Source organism: Rhinolophus sinicus, chromosome 3 (genome assembly GCF_057876585.1).
Source record: "Rhinolophus sinicus isolate RSI-liver-muscle chromosome 3, RSI-T2T, whole genome shotgun sequence".
In the NCBI taxonomy this organism is placed as follows: Eukaryota; Metazoa; Chordata; class Mammalia; order Chiroptera; family Rhinolophidae; genus Rhinolophus; species Rhinolophus sinicus.
Window position 1 is genome coordinate 41,073,761 of NC_142503.1, and position 21,992 is coordinate 41,095,752.

At 35.8% G+C, this 21,992-nt stretch overlaps 1 protein-coding gene and 1 non-coding gene across 7 annotated transcripts in view; one reads left to right on the top strand and one right to left on the bottom strand.

Annotated features, from left to right (window-relative positions):
- Positions 1–21,992, top strand: part of RNF180 (ring finger protein 180) — a 142,594-nt gene that overhangs the window by 102,898 nt on the left and 17,704 nt on the right. For all 6 annotated transcript variants that reach the window (XM_019743764.3, XM_019743770.3, XM_088796521.1 and 3 more), the window contains 2 exons: positions 3,225–3,450; positions 11,585–11,710. In XM_019743764.3, the coding sequence (XP_019599323.3) occupies positions 3,225–3,450; positions 11,585–11,710 (352 nt within the window). The remainder of the gene's footprint in view (positions 1–3,224; positions 3,451–11,584; positions 11,711–21,992) is intronic.
- Positions 16,836–16,943, bottom strand: LOC141570982 (U6 spliceosomal RNA). Its single transcript, XR_012495407.2, has one exon. It is a non-coding gene; the product is annotated as a U6 spliceosomal RNA (small nuclear RNA).

The window sequence follows — 21,992 nt, forward strand, 5'->3', positions numbered from 1 at the left end:
CATATCACATTGTGTGTTCACTACCCAGAGTCAGTTCTCCTTCCATCATTATATATTTGATCCCCTTTATCCTCATCTACCACTCCAGTCCCCCCTTACCCTCTGGTAACCACTATTAATTTTGTATTAATTTGGGTAGAAGTAGAGTCCTACCTTGAATTAAGCATTGTATCTAGTTTACCATATTGAAGAAAAGGGTGCCAACTTTGGAAGAGGGGTACTGCATCTTTTAATAAGAAAGTGAAAAAACGAAAAAAGAGAAAATTATAAATGATGCAATGTTTTTTGTTTTGTTTTTAAGAAAGATTAAAACGTTAAGTTTCATTTCGTTTGGTTAGAATGAGAGAGGGCCCCAAGCCTCTATGGTTAATTCCAATTCTTATTGCTTAAAGTATGAGTATGTTATTTATCCATGCTTCTTTACTATGTATTAAAATGGGTAGCACTGTTTACTTAATGACCTCACAAATGTGTTAGGCATATTAAATTAAATTTTATGAAATGTTTTTCAACCTTATTAAAAGCTTAACAATTTGGACCTTTGGGCACCACAAGAATGATATTCAGCATTTTATTCATACCAGGATTTGATAAATAAACTGGGAAACAAAAATTAAGTATTTATCCTGGATCTGGTCAGGCAACACTCTTTATGTGGCTCCTATTTTAATAGAAGTGAATGGGTAACCATTCTAAAATGTCCAAGGATTGTTTTTAGGTATTTTAGTTATGACCATATTGTAGAGATCATGGGACTAAAATAGAAATAAGACTATTTTGGGGGGAAAAGCACCACATTTTATTATTTGTATAATACTATTTATTCTGCTCCTAAGATTTTAATTAACTACCAGAAATCCTTAATCAGTTGTGATAGTTTGTAGCAAAAAAAGGCATGAAAGCACCTTACGTTATTCCTCTTCATTTTCAAGATAATTTTGGTTGCTTTGATTAGACATTCTGTTCTGATTTTATTTTTAACCCATAGCTCCTTTGAACATAGATGAACTTAAAAAAAAAAAAATTTAATCTAAAGATGGGATCCCATTTTTCATGAACTTAAAGTAACAAAACCACTACTTTTTTTTTCTTCATTCCTTTAAGAAATAGCTATTGCCAAAGTGCAAGAGTAAATGCTATTTCGTCTTATTATATAAGGGTGATGTGGTTTACAGAGGAATTGTTCTATTAAGTTGATTTCAAGGGATATCAGTGTTCATCTGTGCCGTCTTTCCAGTTCCAAAATGGTTCTATTCCATTCTACAAATTTGAAATATGTAATTTGAAATTCTGAATAAATTTTGCATTTAATTTTTTAAAAATAAAAATAAAATACCTTGATAAGGTAATTCCAAATTTTATATGGTCATGGTAAAGGCCAAGAATAGCAAAGACACTCTTGAGGAATAACAATAATATGAAATAATTTTTTTCTACCAGAAATTGGGGCTTATTATAAAGCTACAGTAAGAGATTCTCAATATGGCATAGGAATAGACAGTTCCAATAAACTAATGGAACAGAATGAAGCCTCATAGCTGACCCAGGCATGTTTGACCTCTTAATTAATAGCAGCATGCGCTTCAGAGCAATGAAGGAAAATTGTTGCAATAAATGGACTGTTCCAATTAAGAATTGAATAAAGAATAAAAATGAAATTTACCCCTAATGTACACCATACATGAAAATCAATTTCAGGTAGATGATAGGATTATGAAACACAAAATAATGCTATTTTAATGACCTAGGGAAAGGGTAAAAGTTCTTAAATAAGACACAGAGAAATTAGTTAACCACAAAGGAAAAAAATGTTCTTTAAAATTAATGATTTCATTTCATTAAAAGACACCATGAAAAGAGTGCAAAGGAAAACCAGAAAGAAAGGAAAAAATATTTTTGTAACATATATAACCCATAACAAAAAAATAACGAGGTTAAGTAAAAATACCTACAAGTCTATGAAAAAAATCAGACAACCCAGTTAAAAATAAATTGGCTAAAGACTCAGATATGTCCTTCATAAAAGAAAAATTACCAAGAAGTGGCAGAACGAAACTGGCAGAAGGGAAGCAAAGCCATCTGGATAAATCAAATAATACTGTATCCAGTGCAAAGGTATTTTTTGTATTTTCAAGGCTCTATTGGCCTCATTTGTATAACATTTAGCCTTCATGTAACTTACAAATATTTATTAAACCAAAGGCCCACTCAAATATGAATCACCAATCTCCATTTTTCACAAAAATCAAAATGAGGAGAAAAGATTACACCATGTAGATTCCCATTATTCCGCAGGGGACTGAGTGCAGGTCTCGTTTGAGGAAATCTCTCAAGGCTGGAGCAACAACGACAGAGCCTGTGAAGGTGGACAGGAGGAAGGGGTTGGAGGAGGGGGCAGGAGGATGCTTGTGACTAACATTAATTAATGTTTACTGTGTGTCAGGCACTGTGCTGAACACTTTAAGTGGGTTACCTCATTTAATCCTCACAATATCCTCACAGATGAGGAAACTGTGCAGTTAAATAAATAACAGGAACTCTGCTACCAGACTTTGTGCTATTAACCTCTGAACTGCCTCTGAAGAGCCTCTTTCTTCACTATCCTCTTGGGGCGGGGGGGGCGGGGGGCTCATATTTCCCAGCTGCAAGGCTGAGCCCACCATTACTGCAAGTTTTTTGCCTTGTCTACTTCCTGACATACCTTAGGCTTTGGCCTTTTCTTGGCTTTGAGGTCCAGGAAGGTGCAAAGTATAGACTGCAGAATGCTCCATGCACAACATGAAGATAAAGTATGATATCCTTTTGTCCTCACTTTTCATCATGTGTGGATGCCCATGTAGGCTTCATCACCTTGTGACTATCAGTTCGTTTGCTGTGGTGGGAGTGGGGTAAGTGAGGAATCTGTAATCCTGGGACTGGTACACCTAACATGTAACTGATGCTGCTTAGATATATAGGTATCCTTAAAGTACTTAGGTGTGTTTTAGCATTTAGCATTATATAAAAATACTGAAAAGAATAAGACTTGTGTTTTTCACGGATGCTTTCAGTTTCTTCTCACTTTGCAAGGTAGCATTTCTGTCATTTTGAAATATGTCACAGACACAGAGTATGTGCTTTTCATTTTCATTCATTTTAACAAAATCTAAAGTCAAGCTCTGTTTTTCAAGGAAACTAATCTCATACTGAACTAAGAAAAGATTGTTTTTGCTTATGTTTTGCAGACTTTGAATAATGAGATGAGTACAGATGATGACAATGAATATGCAGAAGAAAAGGAAAGCTACATCTGCGCAGTGTGTCTGGATGTTTATTTCAACCCGTACATGTGTTACCCCTGCCACCACATATTCTGTGAGCCCTGTCTACGGACTCTTGCCAAAGACAATCCTGCAAGCACGCCCTGCCCATTGTGTCGGACAGTTATTTCCAGAGTCTTTTTTCAGACAGGTAATTGTTCTCTTTCAGTTTGCCTGATTATTTTGACTACCACTTTGTTTCAGGTCTAGAGGTACTTTATAAACTATTATGAGAAAGTATAGAATAGAGAATGCTCCATGCATTTGCTGTTGGATGTGATCTTGATAAAGTACTTAACACTGTTAAAAGCTGAGAAACTGAAGTGGGAGAGGATATGTAGAAGAAAGGGTAAAAGGCATTAATATCTATTTTTTAAGGGAGGTGAAGATATACTATTGAAAGTTGATAGAAAAATGAAAAAATTGTAGACACTGTTGATTGCTAATTAGTATCCATTATTGAAAACCATATACAACAGAATTTATCACTCTCCAGCTTATAAAACACTGCTTGCCCAACTCATAGAACTATTTTGGAATCAAGGAATCATAGAATCATAGATAAGAATAGGTTCTCATCTCAAATCCTCTACTCTGTGCGGGGATCTCTTCTAAAACACCCTAACTAGATGTTGTTCTGTCTTTACTTGGACTTCTCCAGTGTAAAAGATATTCCATTAAAAATTGAAGCAGCCCTGTTGATTGTTTATGCCTCCTATCTGCCTTTCACTCTTACTCATTCTTTGCCCTTGTTATTTCTTCTGGAGTCTCAGAGAATAAATCTCTGAGGACAACTGTTATGCCTTTCCCCCAAACTCCAAATCTTCTCAACCTTCGTATTGTTCTTAAGGCCTTTCTTCTTGCACAAAAAGAAAGTAAAATTAGAGCAAGGATCTGTTTGTCTCATTATCACATAAATATGGAATATACCACAGTATTTAAACGTACTAATGGAAAGAGGAAAAACTAATGAATGTGGAATGTAGAGAACTGCTAAGAAAAAGGGAAGAATGATAGTGGTAAGCAGAGCTGTATTTATTGAGTGCACTACTTTGTGCTAAGTGTTAAAGGAAAAAATTTCTATCTCCACATTCTCGTCTCAACCATAGAGAATTTAATAGGGATCAAAGTATTTACTTCATTAATAGTGAAAATAAAGAGAACACATGGCACATTTTCTTCCCTAAAAGAAAAGCAACGACCCATCTGTAAGGGAGAATAAAGATTATGAAAATAAGCTTTGAGTACCCTGACCCAACCAGCTGCATGCAGACTTCCAAACCTGGCTTACAGGACCAGTAATCAAACAATGATAGAAAGTAGAGACATGCCTCCTTGATCTGCCTAGTGCACTAGGACTGGAGCACAAAGTCACTGAACTGTGTTTAGACAGACCTGGAGACTGAAGAGCAAGCACAGTGACTCCACCCAACAGGGAAATGTGGTCCGGGCATCAAGCTGTCCTCAGTCTCACCAGGTGGAGTACTCCTTTCATCGGTAAGAGAGAGTAACGGATGAAGAGAGGGAAGGAAGCAATTCCATGAGAGGGCAGCTGCCTACTGGAAGTTCCTCTTTTTCTGGTTTATATTGAAGTGGGAAAAAGCAGTTCTTTTCTTGCTGGATTCTTTGCAGTGAAAAAAAGTAGAGGCACCACTGACTCCTCTTTCTCCATGTTATCTCTGACCATCTATGCAAGAAAGCATTTACTAAAAAGCCTGTTTTGATAGGAAGTCTCTGGACAGTTTACATAGTGATTTAGACAGATGTTGTCCCTGCCTTCTATGATCTAACTTAACACTGATAGGTATTTTTAAATTGCTTTTTGTAATGTCTTAAAACAGTAATGACGCAAGTCTCTCTTGGTCCATTTATCAAAATGACGCCATATTTTCCTTTATTTTCAAAATTGGTTCTTCTAAAGTAAATCATACTGGGAATACTTATTCTAGTGGAGACTATATTTGGTTGTGTACTGTCATTTAGAAGCTAGTAATAATAATGGGACTATCCTACATAATTATACCCTATCTCAAAAGGATTTGAGGTGTTTTAAAAGACATAGTCAGTGAAATAGCAGGACAAAAGAATTTATTAATTGAAATGGAGTATAAAGCCCAAGTAAGGGTGGATGGCTGATATGTAAGCTATATGGACCTACATAGTAACTACAATTAGGTGAAGCATTTCGTTTTAAACATTCTGGCTGCCTAAGGAAAAATAAAAGTACATAATGAAATGATTCTCGTGATCCATGAAAAGAAATGCAGCAATTCCTAAGGGTAAGCAAAGGATTTTCTGGCACTTTAAAATGTGATTTCTCCTCTGAAGCATATTGAAAGATGGATTAGGCAATATCCTCAAAAACATCCTCAGAGCAAATGCAGTATCAGGTTTTCTAACATTGCACTTTATGGTATTCTTTTATAAAACCTGAGGAAATATCAGAGTATAAAATAGGGAAAGCAACATTGCTAGGACAGCCAAAAATATGGTCTTGTTTTCTTATAAAAATAACTTTTAAAATTATATAAGTAATATAATTCATTATAGGAAAATCAGAACATACAAATAAAATTATAAGCTCAAAATCCTCCATAGTCCTACTATTTAAAGATCACATTTAGTATCCTTTCAGAAGGATACCACATATAAATGATTACATATACGTAATCATCTATTTTACAAAAAAAAAAAAAAGAGATCAAATTATACATAATAAAGCTTTTAACCTTCTTTGTTTTATTTAAAATTCTTGTGATTATTGATTATATCATGACCTACTTAAGCTATCTACTATTATGGGACATTTAATTTACTTATTTATCATTTATTTATTTGCTGATATATGTGGATAAATATTTGTACAAATTTCTGAGAATTTACTTGAAATGGATTTCCAGAAGTCGTTAAAGCCTATGTGTGTTTTAAGTCTATATATGTTGCAAAATTATGCTTCAAAATTATTGCAAATGGCAGTATCCAAGTTCTTATTTTCTTTGTACTCTGAGCTATCCTTTTTTTCTGCTTTAAATGCCTTATCATAAAAATGTCCATTTTTATTTTGGTCTGTTCATCTTTTTCTTGTTTATTAGAAATGTAATATTGAACATTTTATTTGTTGCCAAATCTGCATTTCCAAGTTCAAATGCCACTAGAATGGGGCAGCACAGTTCTACAGAAAGAATAGCATCCTTGGGGTTTGTACAGTTTATAGCAAAGTGAGATAAGGTTTAACATATTTAAGTAAAAGAAACTATTTTAGAACAGAAAAGGATTTAAGATGATATTATCCAGTGATTATCAAATCTGACACTGTTTATCAGAATAACCGAAGGAGCTTGTAGAAAACAGGGACTCCTAGGTCACATCCACAGCACTTATTTTCCAGTATATCTAGGCAAGGTCCTACAATTTATGGTTTTATGTTTCTGATGCATAGTCAGGCTGCAGACATGCATTTTGGAATCAGTGATCTAGTGCAATGCCCTGCAGACAGGAATTTCATTTAATTCATTTCTGTATTCCTAGATGGACCAGCAAAGTACCAGGTACTTGGCAAGTGCAAAATAAATGATTGCAGGAGATGGGGCATAAAGCAAGCACAAAGAGAAGTTCAACAGCTGATAAAACATTCCACAGTTAGGAGGCATTGGAACCCAGTTTTCACTTGGCCCAGCAATAGTGGGACCAGGGCTTCTGTGTCCTCTTTTCTCCAAAGGCCCTTCAGATCAAGTATAGTTAAATTGCTGGTCTCATAAGATTATGTTATGGACACATATGGTGTGTATGTTCAACAAAATGTTGTAGTTACAACTGTCATCTCTTGCAGATTTTAATAATTTCTCTGATCATAATTTTCTTAGGTACTCTAAATATATTTACGAACCCTTTCCTGTTTTGTTTTGATACATTAACCACATGGCTATGTTAAATATAGCTTAAAACTGCACTATGTTCCTTGAAGCTAAGAAACAGAAGTATCACAGGCATCATTATTAATTTACTTTACTCTCACCTACCCTCTAGGAAAAGTGGTTTGTGGCCCATTATCAAAACTGAAATTATTAGATGACTCTTACAAGAATGTCCTTTTGATCTGGTGTCTTAGAATTCTGTCACTTTCAAATAAGTTTTCAGTATAACAGAGGGACTGCAATGGCATCCTTTGGTTATTGCATCAACATATTAGGACGTGGCCACAAGCTCTAAAGACGGGATGTAGGAGCAGAGAAAGAGAAAGGGGAGGAATAAGAATTCTTGAGTTGCAATCTCTTCTCCTGGGTTTATATTATCTCCCATAGAAATCTTCATTTACCCTTCACACTGGTCTCATTTTTAAGGGCACTTAGTAAATTGCAAGCCAGTTTGTCCAAGAGTTAATTGTTAATACAATCCACTTATGGGATATTTTAAATTAAATTTATTGGGGAGACATTGGTTAATAAAATTACGTAGGTTTCAAGTGTACAGTTCTATAACACATCATCTATTGTGCGTTCACCACCCAAAGTCACATTTTCTGTCACATATACAGAGGGTGCCAAAAAAACGTATACACATTTTAAGAAAGCAAAACAACATTAAAATTGTAATACTAAATATATACCAATAGCAAAAGATGAATACAAGTCACGTTTCGCTTCTGCAATTACAAGAAGTGCTCATTGTGCTTGTCATCAGCGTCCAGACACTTCTGATTATGGCGAACTACTGCTTGAGCAACATTGACCAAAGTGTCCACTTGTATACATTTTTTTGGCACCCTCAATATTTGACCCCTTTTATCCTCTTCTACCTGCCCCCTCCCCATTTACCCTCTGATAACCACAAAACTGTTGTCTGTGTCTCTGAGTTTTTCTTACTTGTTTGTCTTATTCATTTATTGCTTTCAGTTTTATACCCCACATGTGAATGAAATCATATGGTTCTCAACTTTTTCTGTGTGACTTATTTTGCTTAGCATGATAATCTCAAGATCCATCTATGTTTTCGCAAATAGCAGTATTTCATCTTTTCTTATAGCTGAGTAATATTCCATTCTACAGAGAGTACCAAGAAAAGGTATACACATTTTAAGAAAGAAATTAAAATTGTAATAATATATACCAATAACAAAAGATGAATACAAGTCACATTTGATTTCTGCAATTACAAGAGGTGCTCAAAGTGTTACCATCAGCGTCCAGACACTTCTGATTACACGAACTACTGCTTGAGCAACATTAACCAGTGTCCATTTGTATACATTCTTTTGGCACCCCCAGTATATGTGTACATCTTCTTTATTCAGTCATCTATCAAAGGACACTTCAGTTGTTTCCATGTCTTGGCCTCCATGAATAATTCTACAGTGAACATAGGGGTACATATATCTTTACAGATAAATGTTTTCAGATTTTTGGGGTAGATACCCAGAAGAATGGTTGCTGGGTCATATGGTAATTATATTCTTAATTTTTGAGGAACCTCCATACTCTTTTCCATAGTGGTTGTATCAATCTACATTTCCACCAGTAATGTAAGAGGGTTCTTTTTCCCAGACAACCTCTCCAATACTTGTTATTACATGTCTTGTTAAAAATAGCCATTCTAACAGATGTGAGGTGGTATCTCATTGTAGTTTTGATATGCATTTCCCTTATTGCTAGTGAGGTTGAGCATCTTTTCATATATCTGTTGGCCATTTGTATGTCTTCTTATAAAAAGTATCTGTTCAGTTGCTCTGCCCATTTTTTTAATTGGATTTTTTTGTTGTTGTTAATTATATTGGGTTGACATTGGTTAGTAAAATTACATAGGTTTCAAGTGTACAATTCTATAATACATCATCTATGTATTGCTTTGTGTGTTCACCCCCCCTGAAGTCAATTCCTCTTCCATCACCATATATTTGACCCCCTTACCCTCTTCTACCACCACCCCTTCCCGTTCCCCTCTAGTAACCACTAAACCGTTGTCTGTGTCTATGAGTTTTTGTTTGTTTGTCTTGTTCGAATACTGCCTGCCAATAGCGACAACATAGATGGATCTTGCCATGCTAAATGAAGTAAGTCAGACAGAAAAAGTTAAGAACCATTCACTCATATGTGGGATTTCACTCATATGTGGGATTGAAAACTGAAAACTGAAAGCCTCATTGTTTTGTTGATGGTTTCATTTGCTGTGCAGAGAAGCTTTTTAGTTTGATATAGTCCCATTCATTTATTTTTGCTTTTACTTCCCTTGCCTATGAGGTCAAATTCATAAAATCCTCTCTAAAAAAGACCAAGGTCTATATACCTATATTTTCTTCTATGCAATTTATTGTTCCAGGTCTTATATTTGGGTCTTTGATCCATTTTAAGTCAATTTCGGTGTATGGTGACAGATAGCAGTTTAGTTTCATTCTTTTGCATGTGGCTTTCCAATTTTCCCAGCACCATTTATTGAAGAGTCTTTGTTTTCTCCATTGTATTCTTTTGGCATCTTTGTTAAAAAATATTTGCCCACGTATATGTGGATTTATTTTTGGGTTCTCAGTTCTGTTCCATTGATCTGGGTGTCTGTTTTTCTGCCAATTATTGTCATTTTGTAGTAAAATTTGAAGTCAGGCAGTGTGATACCTCCATCCCTGTACAAGACATTATTAAAAGAAATTGAATAAGACACAAATAAATGGAAAGATATTCCATGTTCATGGATTGAAAGAACCAATACACACAGTTAAAATGGTCATATTACCCAAAGCAATATACAGATATAATGCAATCTCCATCAAAATCCCAATGGCATTTTTTAAAGAAATGGAATAAAAAAAATCATCAGATTTGTATGGAATCACAAAAGATCCCAAATAGCCAAAGCAATCATGGAATTTTTAATTTCTCAGAAAATACCATGAATTAGTCATCACTGCTTAAGGATAAGTCCTGCAAGAAGATATTTGTTACTGTCAGTGAATGAGTTATAAGTCATTTGATAACTTCTTCCATTCTCTTCATCAATATGAGTGACACTGATGAGTCCTTGGAAACAGGTAATGGTGCCATGACCATCTTGTACTAAGGGGCCGTTCATAGGTAGTGGGCAAAGTGAACTTCAATGAAACAGCAATGCATTGCTGCAGAAAACACTGTGGGCATATCCAACCTGAAATGATTTAACTGTTAAACACATAAAGGATAATAAATTCACTAGCCATAACAACTCCATGCATACATAATGAGTATACAAACTATGAAAATATTTTTTCTCTAACTTGTAAGCTTGATTTACTGGGTCTCGGGTGTGGAATGGGGCAGGGAAGTTAGAGAGTTGTAGGTTTAATACATAACCTCCCTTGCCTACAGTAGTCTATTTTATACATTGTTGCTTTTGTTGCTAAATACAAACTTCATGAATCCATTTTTCTTGTGAATTAGGTAAAAATCAATCCAAGGGAATAATCAGGAAAAATAGAGAAAATTTAATGTAACTGGTTTGAACAGAAGTTCAAAGCCTGACTAGGATAGAAACTGAAGAAATAGGCAATAATTGTAGGATAAAAGAGAGGACCACTGATGGAAAGACTATAGTTTACTTCTCAAGTTAGTAACTGACTACACTAGCCTCTCCGACAAGAACTGCACCATGCTTTCCATGGCTCATATATAGAGAATTTCTACTAGTTAAAGTGAATATCATCGTGTGTGTTCTCTGGTCTGTGCTCACTTCACATGAATTTTTTTTCTTTTTCAATCTCATTAGCAAGCTTCTTAAAGGTTGAAATTTTGTTTCTAAATTTTTAAACTTCCTCAAATCATCAGCATTAGACTCACTAAATGCTCTCAATTCATCACATATAGAATGAAATAAAGAGATTATGAAGTGAAAAGTTCTAAAGGGTTTTTCATTACCATTATCTCTCCTGAGCCTCACGTAATTGTTCTTTAACTATTCTATTCCTATACCCCTAACACACTATTCCCGTTTTTTTGTCTACTTGTTTATTTCCATCTTTTACTCTATAGTTTTCTTGCAGGAACTGCGTCTTATTCATCACTGTTTCCTCCACAGAGGGCATAGGATCTAACCGAGGAGCTACTCAATTAGGTGTATGTTCTTATATGTAGGCAGATCAAAATTGCCTCAAATGTGAGTTTGGGAGAATTATGTTTGCCTGAGTTAAAAAGCAAGTTGGCTCTACTTTTGTCTCCACTGTCTTAAAGAGATCTGAATTTATTATCAAAATACAATTATTTTTCATATTCTTGACATTTTATTTAGATTAATGTTTTAAAATACTATTTTCTTTTGCTTTATTCTAGAACTGAACAATGCCACAAAAACATTCTTCACTAAAGAATATTTGAAAATAAAACAAAGCTTTCAGAAATCCAGCTCTGCAAAATGGCCCCTACCAAGCTGCAGAAAAGCATTCCATCTTTTTGGAGGTAAGGAAACTAATCCCTCCCCCTCAAAAAAAAGCCTGGTTACTTTGTCCAAGTTCTCTTTTTAAAGCTGTCGTTTTTCTGTCTTAGAAATGTTAGTGGAAACATTTCTTCAGTGTTCAATTTTAAGTAAGGATTTTGCTGAAAGCTACAGGTATAGATATGAAGAAAATGGAGACTACGCAATAATTTGAGAGCAGAATTTAAGAGAAACTCATGATTACACTTACTTTACCGTGTTGTCCATAAGGTGTAGATGATGAAATTTATCTCAAAAGTAACAGGACTTGTCAAAAGCACTGATATTCAAAAGCACTGGTATAAGATCGAAATAATTCATTATCATAGGCCAAGTTTATTTAGTTTTAATATTTTACAGTTATCCCACAAGATTAGGAGAAATAGAAAGTGGGAGAGCTTTTGTGTAGAGAGTCTCAGAGGTGTGCAGTGGACTAGGAAAACCAGTTTTTTTTGTGTTCAGGCCTAACTAGCCATTTGACCTCAAGCTGTCATAGATACCTTTTCTTTTGTTTCTGTTTTCTGATCTTTAAAATGGGAATAATTGTATCTGCCTCCCCTAATTAATAGAGTAGTTATAAGGATCAAATTAGTTCATGTGAAAGCACATTCTAAATTATAACTATTCACACTATATAAACATAAGGAATTATCAAAATAAGAGTAAGGGATTACGTCTTTCACCGTTAAAAATTTGTTACTGTATAATGACGATCATACAATATGGACAAAGTATAATTTCATCTTTTATAAAAAACAAAAAACAAAAAACATGGTCTGTCAGAGTGTGAACTACTGTGCAATTTTAGATTTGCCCCTTATGATAGTACGAGGTCTGGTTGGAAAGGTTCAGATCTGGGGAACTATGATCTTCAGGGAGCAGGAAGGACTTCTGTGTATGAAAACCGATATGATCCGTACAGCAGTGACAGAGACCAAAGGAGAAAGAAACAGAGCCTGCATAGTTGAGGCAAAGTTGAAGTTTAAGGACAAATATAACTTTATATAGTGGTTTGAATGAAGAAAGTAGTTGAAGAACATTATATAAGCGCATACTGTTTTACAAAGTGGTTAGTAACTGAGTTGGTATGGAAACATTTAAAATGTATCACATTTAACCCAAATATAATATGAAATCAAATATAAGAAAATCAGTCTTGCTTAAAGGATTTCATACCAAAGAAGAAAATATTTATAATATGAATTATGTGCTTTAAAAGATTCCTTTGTATCCTACCTTCTATCGTACATCCAAATTTTAGAAAGAATGAAGCACCTTTCTGATAACCCCGTAATTTCCTTCATCTTTTTGTATTTTGGGGTACTGAAGCTACAAGTTAAACAGTTGCTTCTTTGTGATTTCACCTTATTTGTCCATAGGAGTTCCACAGAGCTTAACATTTTGTACGTTTTTATGGAGGATGTTCAAAAGCTTTATTATACAACCTGACTTAAGAAATATATCACTGTCAGGAGCTCAGCTGAGCAACAACAGCTGAGCTTAATGAAAAGAGTTAAGCCTTTAACCACTTAGTGCAATGGTGTAAGCCAGAGGCTAAAACCTGAGGAAATGCCCCTTCCCCTACCCCTACCCCCGTATTCCATTGCCCCCCATGGAACAGCGCCCTGGTCCAGGGGCAGGGGGATCTGCAGAGAGTGGGGGTCAGCTCACTGCTGAGGATGTTCTGAGCAAAAGGTGCCAGCAGTTTTATGGTTCTTGAGGCTTCTGTGAGGTTCTCGGGGGGGGGGGGGGGGGGGGGGGGGAACAATGGGAAGGGCTAAGAGTGGAAAAGTACTGGGTACTAATTCAGAGTGGGGAAAAATGTCCTCAAGGTTCCCCCCTTTTACCTCTCCAAAGAGGTCTCAGCAGAGGTGCCTGAAGAAGCCATCTGTCCAACGCCTCTAAAGGACTTGGGAATGCAGGCACTGGGGCTGGGGATTGTACATGTGTGAAAGAGCACCACTGCCCAGGGCCTGAGACCTTGACTGCAGCTCCTTCAGAGACATGCACTGGCTGTACACCAGGTTTGGTGTGGGGAGGGCACCTTTCTCCTGTGAAGCCTGCCAAGGAAAGCCTCTGTAATTGCCTATGGTCAGGCCGAAAAACCACACATTTTTTTTTTTTAAATTAAGATTTATTGGGGTGACAATTGTTAGTAGTAAAGTTACATAGTTTTCAGGTGTACAATTCTGTAAGACATCATCTGTATATCACATTGTGTGTGTGTATGTGTGTATTTCAATCTGAAGTGATTCTCTTATAAGCAGCATATATAAGGGTTTTGTTTTCTTATCCATTCAGCCCTTATTGTCTTTTGGTTGGAGCATTTATTCCATTTACATTAAAAGTAATTGTTGATAGATATGTTGCCATTTTACTCGTAATTTTAATTTTTTTTTTTCCCCCTCCTTAAAGAAGTCCCTCTAACATTCCTTGTAATACTGGTTTGACAGTGACAAACTCCTTTAGCTTTTTCTTGTCTGGGAAGCTCTTTATCTGTCCTTCAATTTTAAATGATAGCCTTGCTGGGTAGAGTAGTCTTGGTTGTAGATCCTATTTTTATCACTTTGAATATTTCCTGCCAATCCCTTCTGACACCTGCAAAGCTTCTGTTGAGAAATCAGCTGACAATAATATGAGAGCTTCTTTATAAGTTACTAGTTGCCTTTCTCTTGCTACTTTTAGGATTCTCTCTTTGTCTTTAACCTCTGCCATTTTCATTATAATCTATCTTGGTGTGGGCCTGTTTGGGTTCATCTTGTTTGGAACTCTGCACTTCCTGGGCTTGTATGTCTATTTCCTTCAACAGGTTATGAAAGTTTTCAGTCATTATTTCTTCAAATAGGTTCTCAATCCCTTGCTTTCTCTCTTCTCCTCCTGGTACCCCTATGATGCAAATGTTGTTCCACTTGATGTTGTCCCAGAGGTGTCTTAAACTATCCTCATTTTTCTTTAATTCTTTTTTCTTTTTGCTGTTCCAATTGGGTGTTTTCTGCTACCTTGTCTTCCAAATCACTAATTCATTCCTCTGCATCATCTAGTCTGCTGCTGATTCCTTCTGGTGCATTTTGCATTTCAGTTATTGCATTCTTCACTTCTGACTGGGTCTTTTTTATGGTTTTTATGTCCTTTTTTACACTTACTCTCTCTTTGTTGAAGTTCTCACTAAGTTTCTTGAGCATCCTTATAACCATTGTTTTGAATTGTGTTCCTGGTAGGTTTCTTGCCTCCATTTCATTTAGTTCTTTTTCTGGAGTTTTCTCCTGTTCTTTTATTTGGGACACATTTCTTTGTTTCCTCATTTTGGCTGCCTCTCTGTGTGTGTTTATATTTATGAGATAGATCTATGCCTCACAGTCTTGGCTGGGTCACCTTATCTAGTAGGTGCTCTGTGGGGCCCTGACACAGTCTCTCTGGTCACATGCTCTGGTATTCCAGGAATATCCCAGATGTGGGTTGTGTGTGCCCTCCTGTTATAGTCGAGCTTTGATTGGTATTGGTATATTGATGGGTGGGATTGGCCCTCAGGCTGATGATCTGTGGTGTTTGGCCATGTCTGCAGCTTATGGTCTCCTGGGAAGGAGGTTACTCCACTGAGTGGGATTCGCTCCAGCGGGCTCTGCTGCCTGTTGATACCACCCTTTGTGTGTGCCATTTGTGGGGCTAATTGGTTGGTGGTCTGCTGTGGTCTGAAGCCAACCCCAAGGTATGTTGGTTCTGTGGCCTCTTGGGAGGGGCTCCAGTGCAGGCCTAGGTCACCCACTGCCTGTGACTAGCCAGGGACTAATTGGTAGGAGCTAGAAAGCAATCCACAGTTGTTTGCTGCCTGTGCTAAACCTGAAGGCACGTGGGAAAGGCCATGCTGTAACCAAGTATGTCTGCCATCAGTCTCAGGCCTGGGGTAACTCCACAAAATGCCAGGATACCCTAGGCCTGCTGCTACCTACCAGCTCCCTTAAAGTTCAGCCACTGATAAAGCCTCATGTGTTACACAAGTTGGGTGAGGCAGGGTTTCAGGGAGTCACTGGAGTGGGCAGAGTTGTAGTCACCAGGTTAGTGTAGATTCTGGTTTGGTGCCAGTGCTGAGCCTGGAGCTACTTAGGAAAAGTCTCAGAGCACACTGAGGCCAGTCATCGCCTGCCTGGAGTCCATGGACTCTGCTAGTTTTCCAAGAAAGAGTGCAATGCAGGAGGGGCTCGCGGCTTACTGAGAAAGTGCTTCTGGCATTGGGGGAGTTGGGTGGGGCAGGGGCCCAGTGAGTCTGCAGGGTGGAGCTCCAGAGCTCACCAGACCAATCAAATTCAGATGTGGCTATAAGAGTGGCGGGCAGGCTCAAACATTAAAGATGGCAACCAGCTGTCCAACTGCATGGGTGAAGGACCCCGACACGGGTCCTTCAGCCCTGGTCTCAAAGCCACATACCTCAGTCTGCTCTCCGTATGCCTCTGATGCCCCCCAAGTCACTGTCCCTCCTCTGGAGCACAAGGTGAGTGCCTGTGAGTGAGTTTGTGTGTGGACCATTTACGAAGATGTCTGGATTTCCTGCAGCCTCCCAAACCACCCGGATAGTTGGAATCCCCACTGTTTTTCACGGCCAGATGTTGTGAGGGCTCCTTTTCCTGGCACCAGTACTCCAGGCTGGGAAGCCTGGGGTAGGGCTGGGGTCCTTCATTCCTCTGGGGAGGAACCTATCCCTCCCTGTTTTCAACCACCACATGGAGGTCAGGACCAATCCAGTTCATGTCTCCACCCCTCATACCAGTCTTAATATGGCTTCTTTTTTAGATCCCTAGTTATAAAAATTAGTTCAGCCAGACTTTAGATGGTCTCCAGGTTGATTGTCCTATAATTTAGTTGTAATTTCAATGTGTTCACAGAAGGAAGCAGGCACAGTGTTTATTCCGCCATCTTAGATCTCCAATTTTGAAGTTTTGTTTAAGAAGTTCTTCCTCATTCCCAGGTCACAAAGTTTTCCTCTTAGGTTTTTTTAAATTAACTTTATAATTTTACCTTTCTCACTTAGATCTTCATTTAGGATCCACCTCTTACGTTGTATTTCAGAGGATTCATGTCTGTCTGCCTTCAAATAATAGACCACTTTTCTGAATACTTATTATATGATGATGCTGGGTCTTTACGTGTCATCCTTGCGCAGGGGCCATGCTAATCTTCTCTGTATCGTTCCAATTTTAGTATATGTGCTGCCGAAGCAAGCACAAGGGTCTTTAAAATTATTCTCTAATTGTTGTATAGGAATGTAGTTGTGGGATATTAACCTCATATTTAGCAGCTTTACTAAATGATCTTAAAATAATTATAGGATTTGGAGGGCTTTCAACAAAGACAATCATATCTGTCTTACCTGTAAATAGACATCTTTCAATCTAATACATGTTTTTTCCTCTTTTACCTTGCTTTCTGAGCTAGGACTTCTGTTTGATTTTCAATAGAAAAAAATGATAGTAGCATCTCTGATTTTAAAAGGAATGCTTTTACAAAACTATGCCTCTATGTAATTTATTGTTTTAGGTCTTATATTTAGGTCTTTGATCCATTTTGAGTTGCTTTTGGTACACGGTGAGAGATAGCAGTCTAATTTCATTCTTTTGGTTGTGGCTTTCCAATTTTTCCAGCACCATTTATTGAAGAGGCTTTCTTTTTTCCATCGTATGTTTTTAGCTCCTTTGTCCAAAATTATTTGCCCATACATATGTGGGTTTATTTCTTGATTCTTAATTCTATTCCATTGGTCTGTGTGTCTGTTTGTCTTCCAATACCTTGCTGTTTTGATTATTATCATTTTGTAGTGTAAATTGAAGTCAGGGCATGTGATACCTCCAGCCTTGTTCTTTTTTCTCAGGATTGCTTTGGCTATTCAGGGTCTTTTACGATTCCATACAAATCTGATGTGTTTTTTGTTCCATTTCTTTAAAAATTGCCATTGGGATTTTGATGGGGATTACATTAAATCTGTATATTGCTTTGGGTAGTATGGCCATTTTAACTATTTTGATTCTTCTTGTCCATGAACATCGACTATCTTTCCATTTCTTTGTGTCTTATTCAGTTTCTTTCAAAAATGTCTTATAGTTTTCAATGTACACGTCCTTTGCATTCTTTGTTAAGTTTATTCCTTGGTATTTTATTTTTTTTGTTGCAATTGCAAAAGGAATTGTTTTCTTTCATTTCTTATTCTGAAATTTTATTGTTAGTATATAGGAATGCAGTGGATTTTATACATTGATTTTTTTTTTATCCTGCAACTTTACTGTATTCATTTATTATTTCTAATAGTTCTCTTGGTGGAATCTTTAGGGTTTTCTATAAAAAGAATCATGTAATATGCAAAAAGTGACAATTCATTCCCATTTTGGCTGCATTTTATTTCTTTATCTTTCCTGATTGCCTGGCTAAGACTTCCAATACTATATTGAACAACAGTGGTGACGGGGGTCATCCCTGTCTTGTTCCTGATGTTAGAGGAAAAGCTTTCAGTTTTTCACTATTAACTACCTGTATGATATTAGCTCAGGGTATGTCGTATATAACCTTTATTATGTTGAGGTACTTACCTCTAAAACCATTTTATAAAGTGTTTTCATCATAAATGGATGTTGTATCTGGTTAATTGCTTTGTCTGCGTTTATTGATATATTTTTATCCTTTGTTTATGCAGTGAATCATACTCGTATTGATTGATTTGTATATGTTGATCCATCCTTGCACCCCTGAAATGAACCCCACTTGATCATGATGTATAATCTTTCTAATGTGTTGTTGTGTTCAATTTGCTAGTATTTTTGTTTTTTAAGGATGTTTGCATCTATAGTTTGCTTCTTATAGTAGGGGAACAAAGTACCCCATTGGCAGCAATGGATAGCTCACCCAAACAGAAAATCTATACTTATTAGTAACATTGCCTCTGTGTTTTCTTTCAGTCAGTTTATATAATTTATCTTTTTGCTAGGAATTTATTTTTTTTCTGTTTTAAAATTTGTTAATAAAGATATTTATTTCTTTTACTCTATCCTATAGATATAGTTATATTCTTTTTGTATTCTTAATATTATTTACTCGTGTTTTGTGTTTTATTTTGATCTTGCTAGGTATTTGCAATTTTATTTTATTTTTTTCAGATAACCAGTTTTTGAAATTGATTCTATTATATTGTATCTTTATCTTCTATTTCATTAATTTCTTCTCTCTATTAAATTTTTACTGATACTTACTTTAGATTTATTCTGTCCTTTTCCTACCATATTAAGATGGTCTTCTACGTCATTAATTTTTATCTTTTTACTTTTTTTATTAGTTTCAGGTGTACAAAACAATGTAATAGACATTTATCATTTATATTCCTCACAATGTGATAAGCCCCCTCCCCAATCTACTACCCCTCTGACATCGCATACAGCTATTACATTTCCACTGCCTCTATTCCTAATGCTGTACTCCACTTTTTGTGACTGTATATATATATATATATATATATATATATATATATATATATATATATATATGTGTGTGTGTGTATGACTTGTGACTATATATACATATATATGTATATATATATATGTATATATATTTGACATTCATTATTATTCAGCTTCAGCTTTAAGTGTGTACAGTGCAGTGATCAGCCATCTACACCATCCCTGAAGTGGTCTCCCTAATAAGACAAGTGTCCATCCAATACCCTACAAAATCTTTATTGATTATATTCCCCAAACTGACTTTCGTATCCCCGTGGCAGTCTTGTGGTTACTGATTGTGCTTTCTAATCCCCTCACCTTCTTCTTCATCCCCACCCCCACTCTCATCTAGCAACCCTCAGGTTTTCCTCTATATCTCTGAGGCTGTTTGTGATTAGTTCGTTCATTTATTCTTTCCTTTAGATTCCACATATAAGTGAGATCATATGGTATTTGTCTTTTTCTGTCTGACTTATTTCACTTAGCATAATGATCTCTAGGTCTATCCATATTGTAGCAAATGGTAAGATTTTATTTTTCTTTATGGATGTGTGATACTCCATTGTATAAATGTAGCACAGTTTCTTAATTCAGTCATCTACCGATGGGCATTTCAGTTATTTCCATGTCTTGGCTATTGTGTACAGTGCTGCAATAAACATAGGGGTGCATAAATTTTTTCAAATTAGAGTCTTGGATTTCTCTGGATAGACACCTAGGAGTGGAATTGCTGGGTCATAAGGTAGTTCCATTTTCAGTTTTTTGAGATACCTCCATGCTGATTTTCATAGTGGCTGCACAAACCTGAAATCCCACCAATAGTGCACAAGGGTTCCCTTTTCTCTACAGCCTCGCCAGCACTTGTTGTTTGTTGATTTATTGATGATAGCCATTTTGACTGGGGTGAGGTGGTATCTCATTGTGGTTTTTATTTGCATTTCTCTAATGATTAGTGAGGTTGAGCATTTTTTCATATGTCTATTTGCCATCTGTATGTCCTCTTTAGAAAAACGTCTCTTAATAGTTTCTACCCATTTTTTAATTGGGTTGTTTATTTGGAGTTGAGTTGAGTGAGATTTTTATAAATTATGGATATTAACCCCTTATTGGATATATCATTGACAAACATTCTTTTTACTTTTTAAAATTTTTATTTAAGGCCATACATTTCAGTAATCTTATACATTACACATGTAGTATTCTTGTTATTCTTCATTTGTAATTATTTTTCATAAGACACCATATGTAATTAGTTGATTGAATCATCTTGGTTAAGATAAAATGGTACTAAATTAAGATCATATTTGAAAATTGGGTTCTGTGATTCCCATAGTTATATCACACTATTCAATAAACATACCATGCCATCTACCGTGTTTACCCAAAAATAAGACCTAGCCGGACCATCGGCTCTAATGCATCTTGTGGAGCAAAAATTAATATAAGAACCGGTCTTATTTTAATATAATTTAATACAATGAATAATATAATGTAATATTAAATAATATAATATAGAATAATATAATATAATATAATATAATATAATGTAATATAATATAATATAATATAATATAATATAATGTAATATAATGTAAAATAATGTAATACTGGGTCTTATATTATATAAGACCTGGTCTTATATAAGACCAGGTCTTATATTAATTTTTACTCCAAAAGACGCATTAGAACTGATGGTCTGGCTAGGTCTTATTTTCTGGGAAACACGGTACACCATGTTGTTTACGTAAGAAAAATTTCTTTTCAGCTTAGCTTGTGAGGGTGGTAGAAGGAAGTTATGTGGGAAGGGGGATCTTATGTGGGAAGGGCAATCTTCCAACAGATGCCTTTAGCTCCAAAAAAATAGTGTTTTTTCAGCATCAAAACATTATAACATAGTTTTAGATTTTCTAGCCAATGAAGCTCATATATACTCTTCTTGATTTAATTCAACCATTAAGCTAGCTCATACTTAAAACCTAGATTAGACCCATTCCTTTTCACCCTACAACACAGTGTCTTACAGATATGATGAGTAAGCAGTATGTTTTTTCCTTCTAAAAATACATTATTTTGTGTAGTTACACATGAAGTGGATAATGTCAAGGAATGGAAATATTACAGGTAAATGTGAGCTAGCATTTTTCAGCTCTTATCAGGTACTAGTTGAACTGATGACTCAGTCAATCTTAGTTCTTCTTCCAGAAATATCTATGATTTCCAGGTAGTGCATCCTCAGGTATCAATATCAAATTGACATGACTTCCAGCCATGCCATGTTAGTTGGTTCCCTAAAAAAATACGTATTACATAAGTATATAAATGTAAATATATCTATAATATTAAAATATTAACTACATATAAAGCAAACTAGCTAACAGGTTTTAGTAAGATTTTTTGCAAAAAAAAATAAAAAGTTCCATGCTGTTGAATTTGTTTTCTAAATACTACTCAAGTCAAAGAAATTTTTAAAAGGTCATAATTTAAAATCCCATGCCCTAATTTTTCTCACTAAACAAAAGCATGCAGCTAAAATGCAACTGTCTGAGATATATTTATAACAAATCCATCCATTTCTTGTAAAAGTCTGGGGAATTGTTTTATTTGATCATTAGTTTGCTGAAGGTGTCAGATCGATTCTGCAAGTTTAAACATGCTCAGTATAAATGAAGGAATATCCACATGGAAAAGAATAGAAAAAAAAAGTAGTACATGCTCAAACAGCAGGAGTTTGAATATAACCCAGAAATCTGACTTTCCTGAAAGTTGGAGGTCAGAGAGATTTTAAAATATGCTG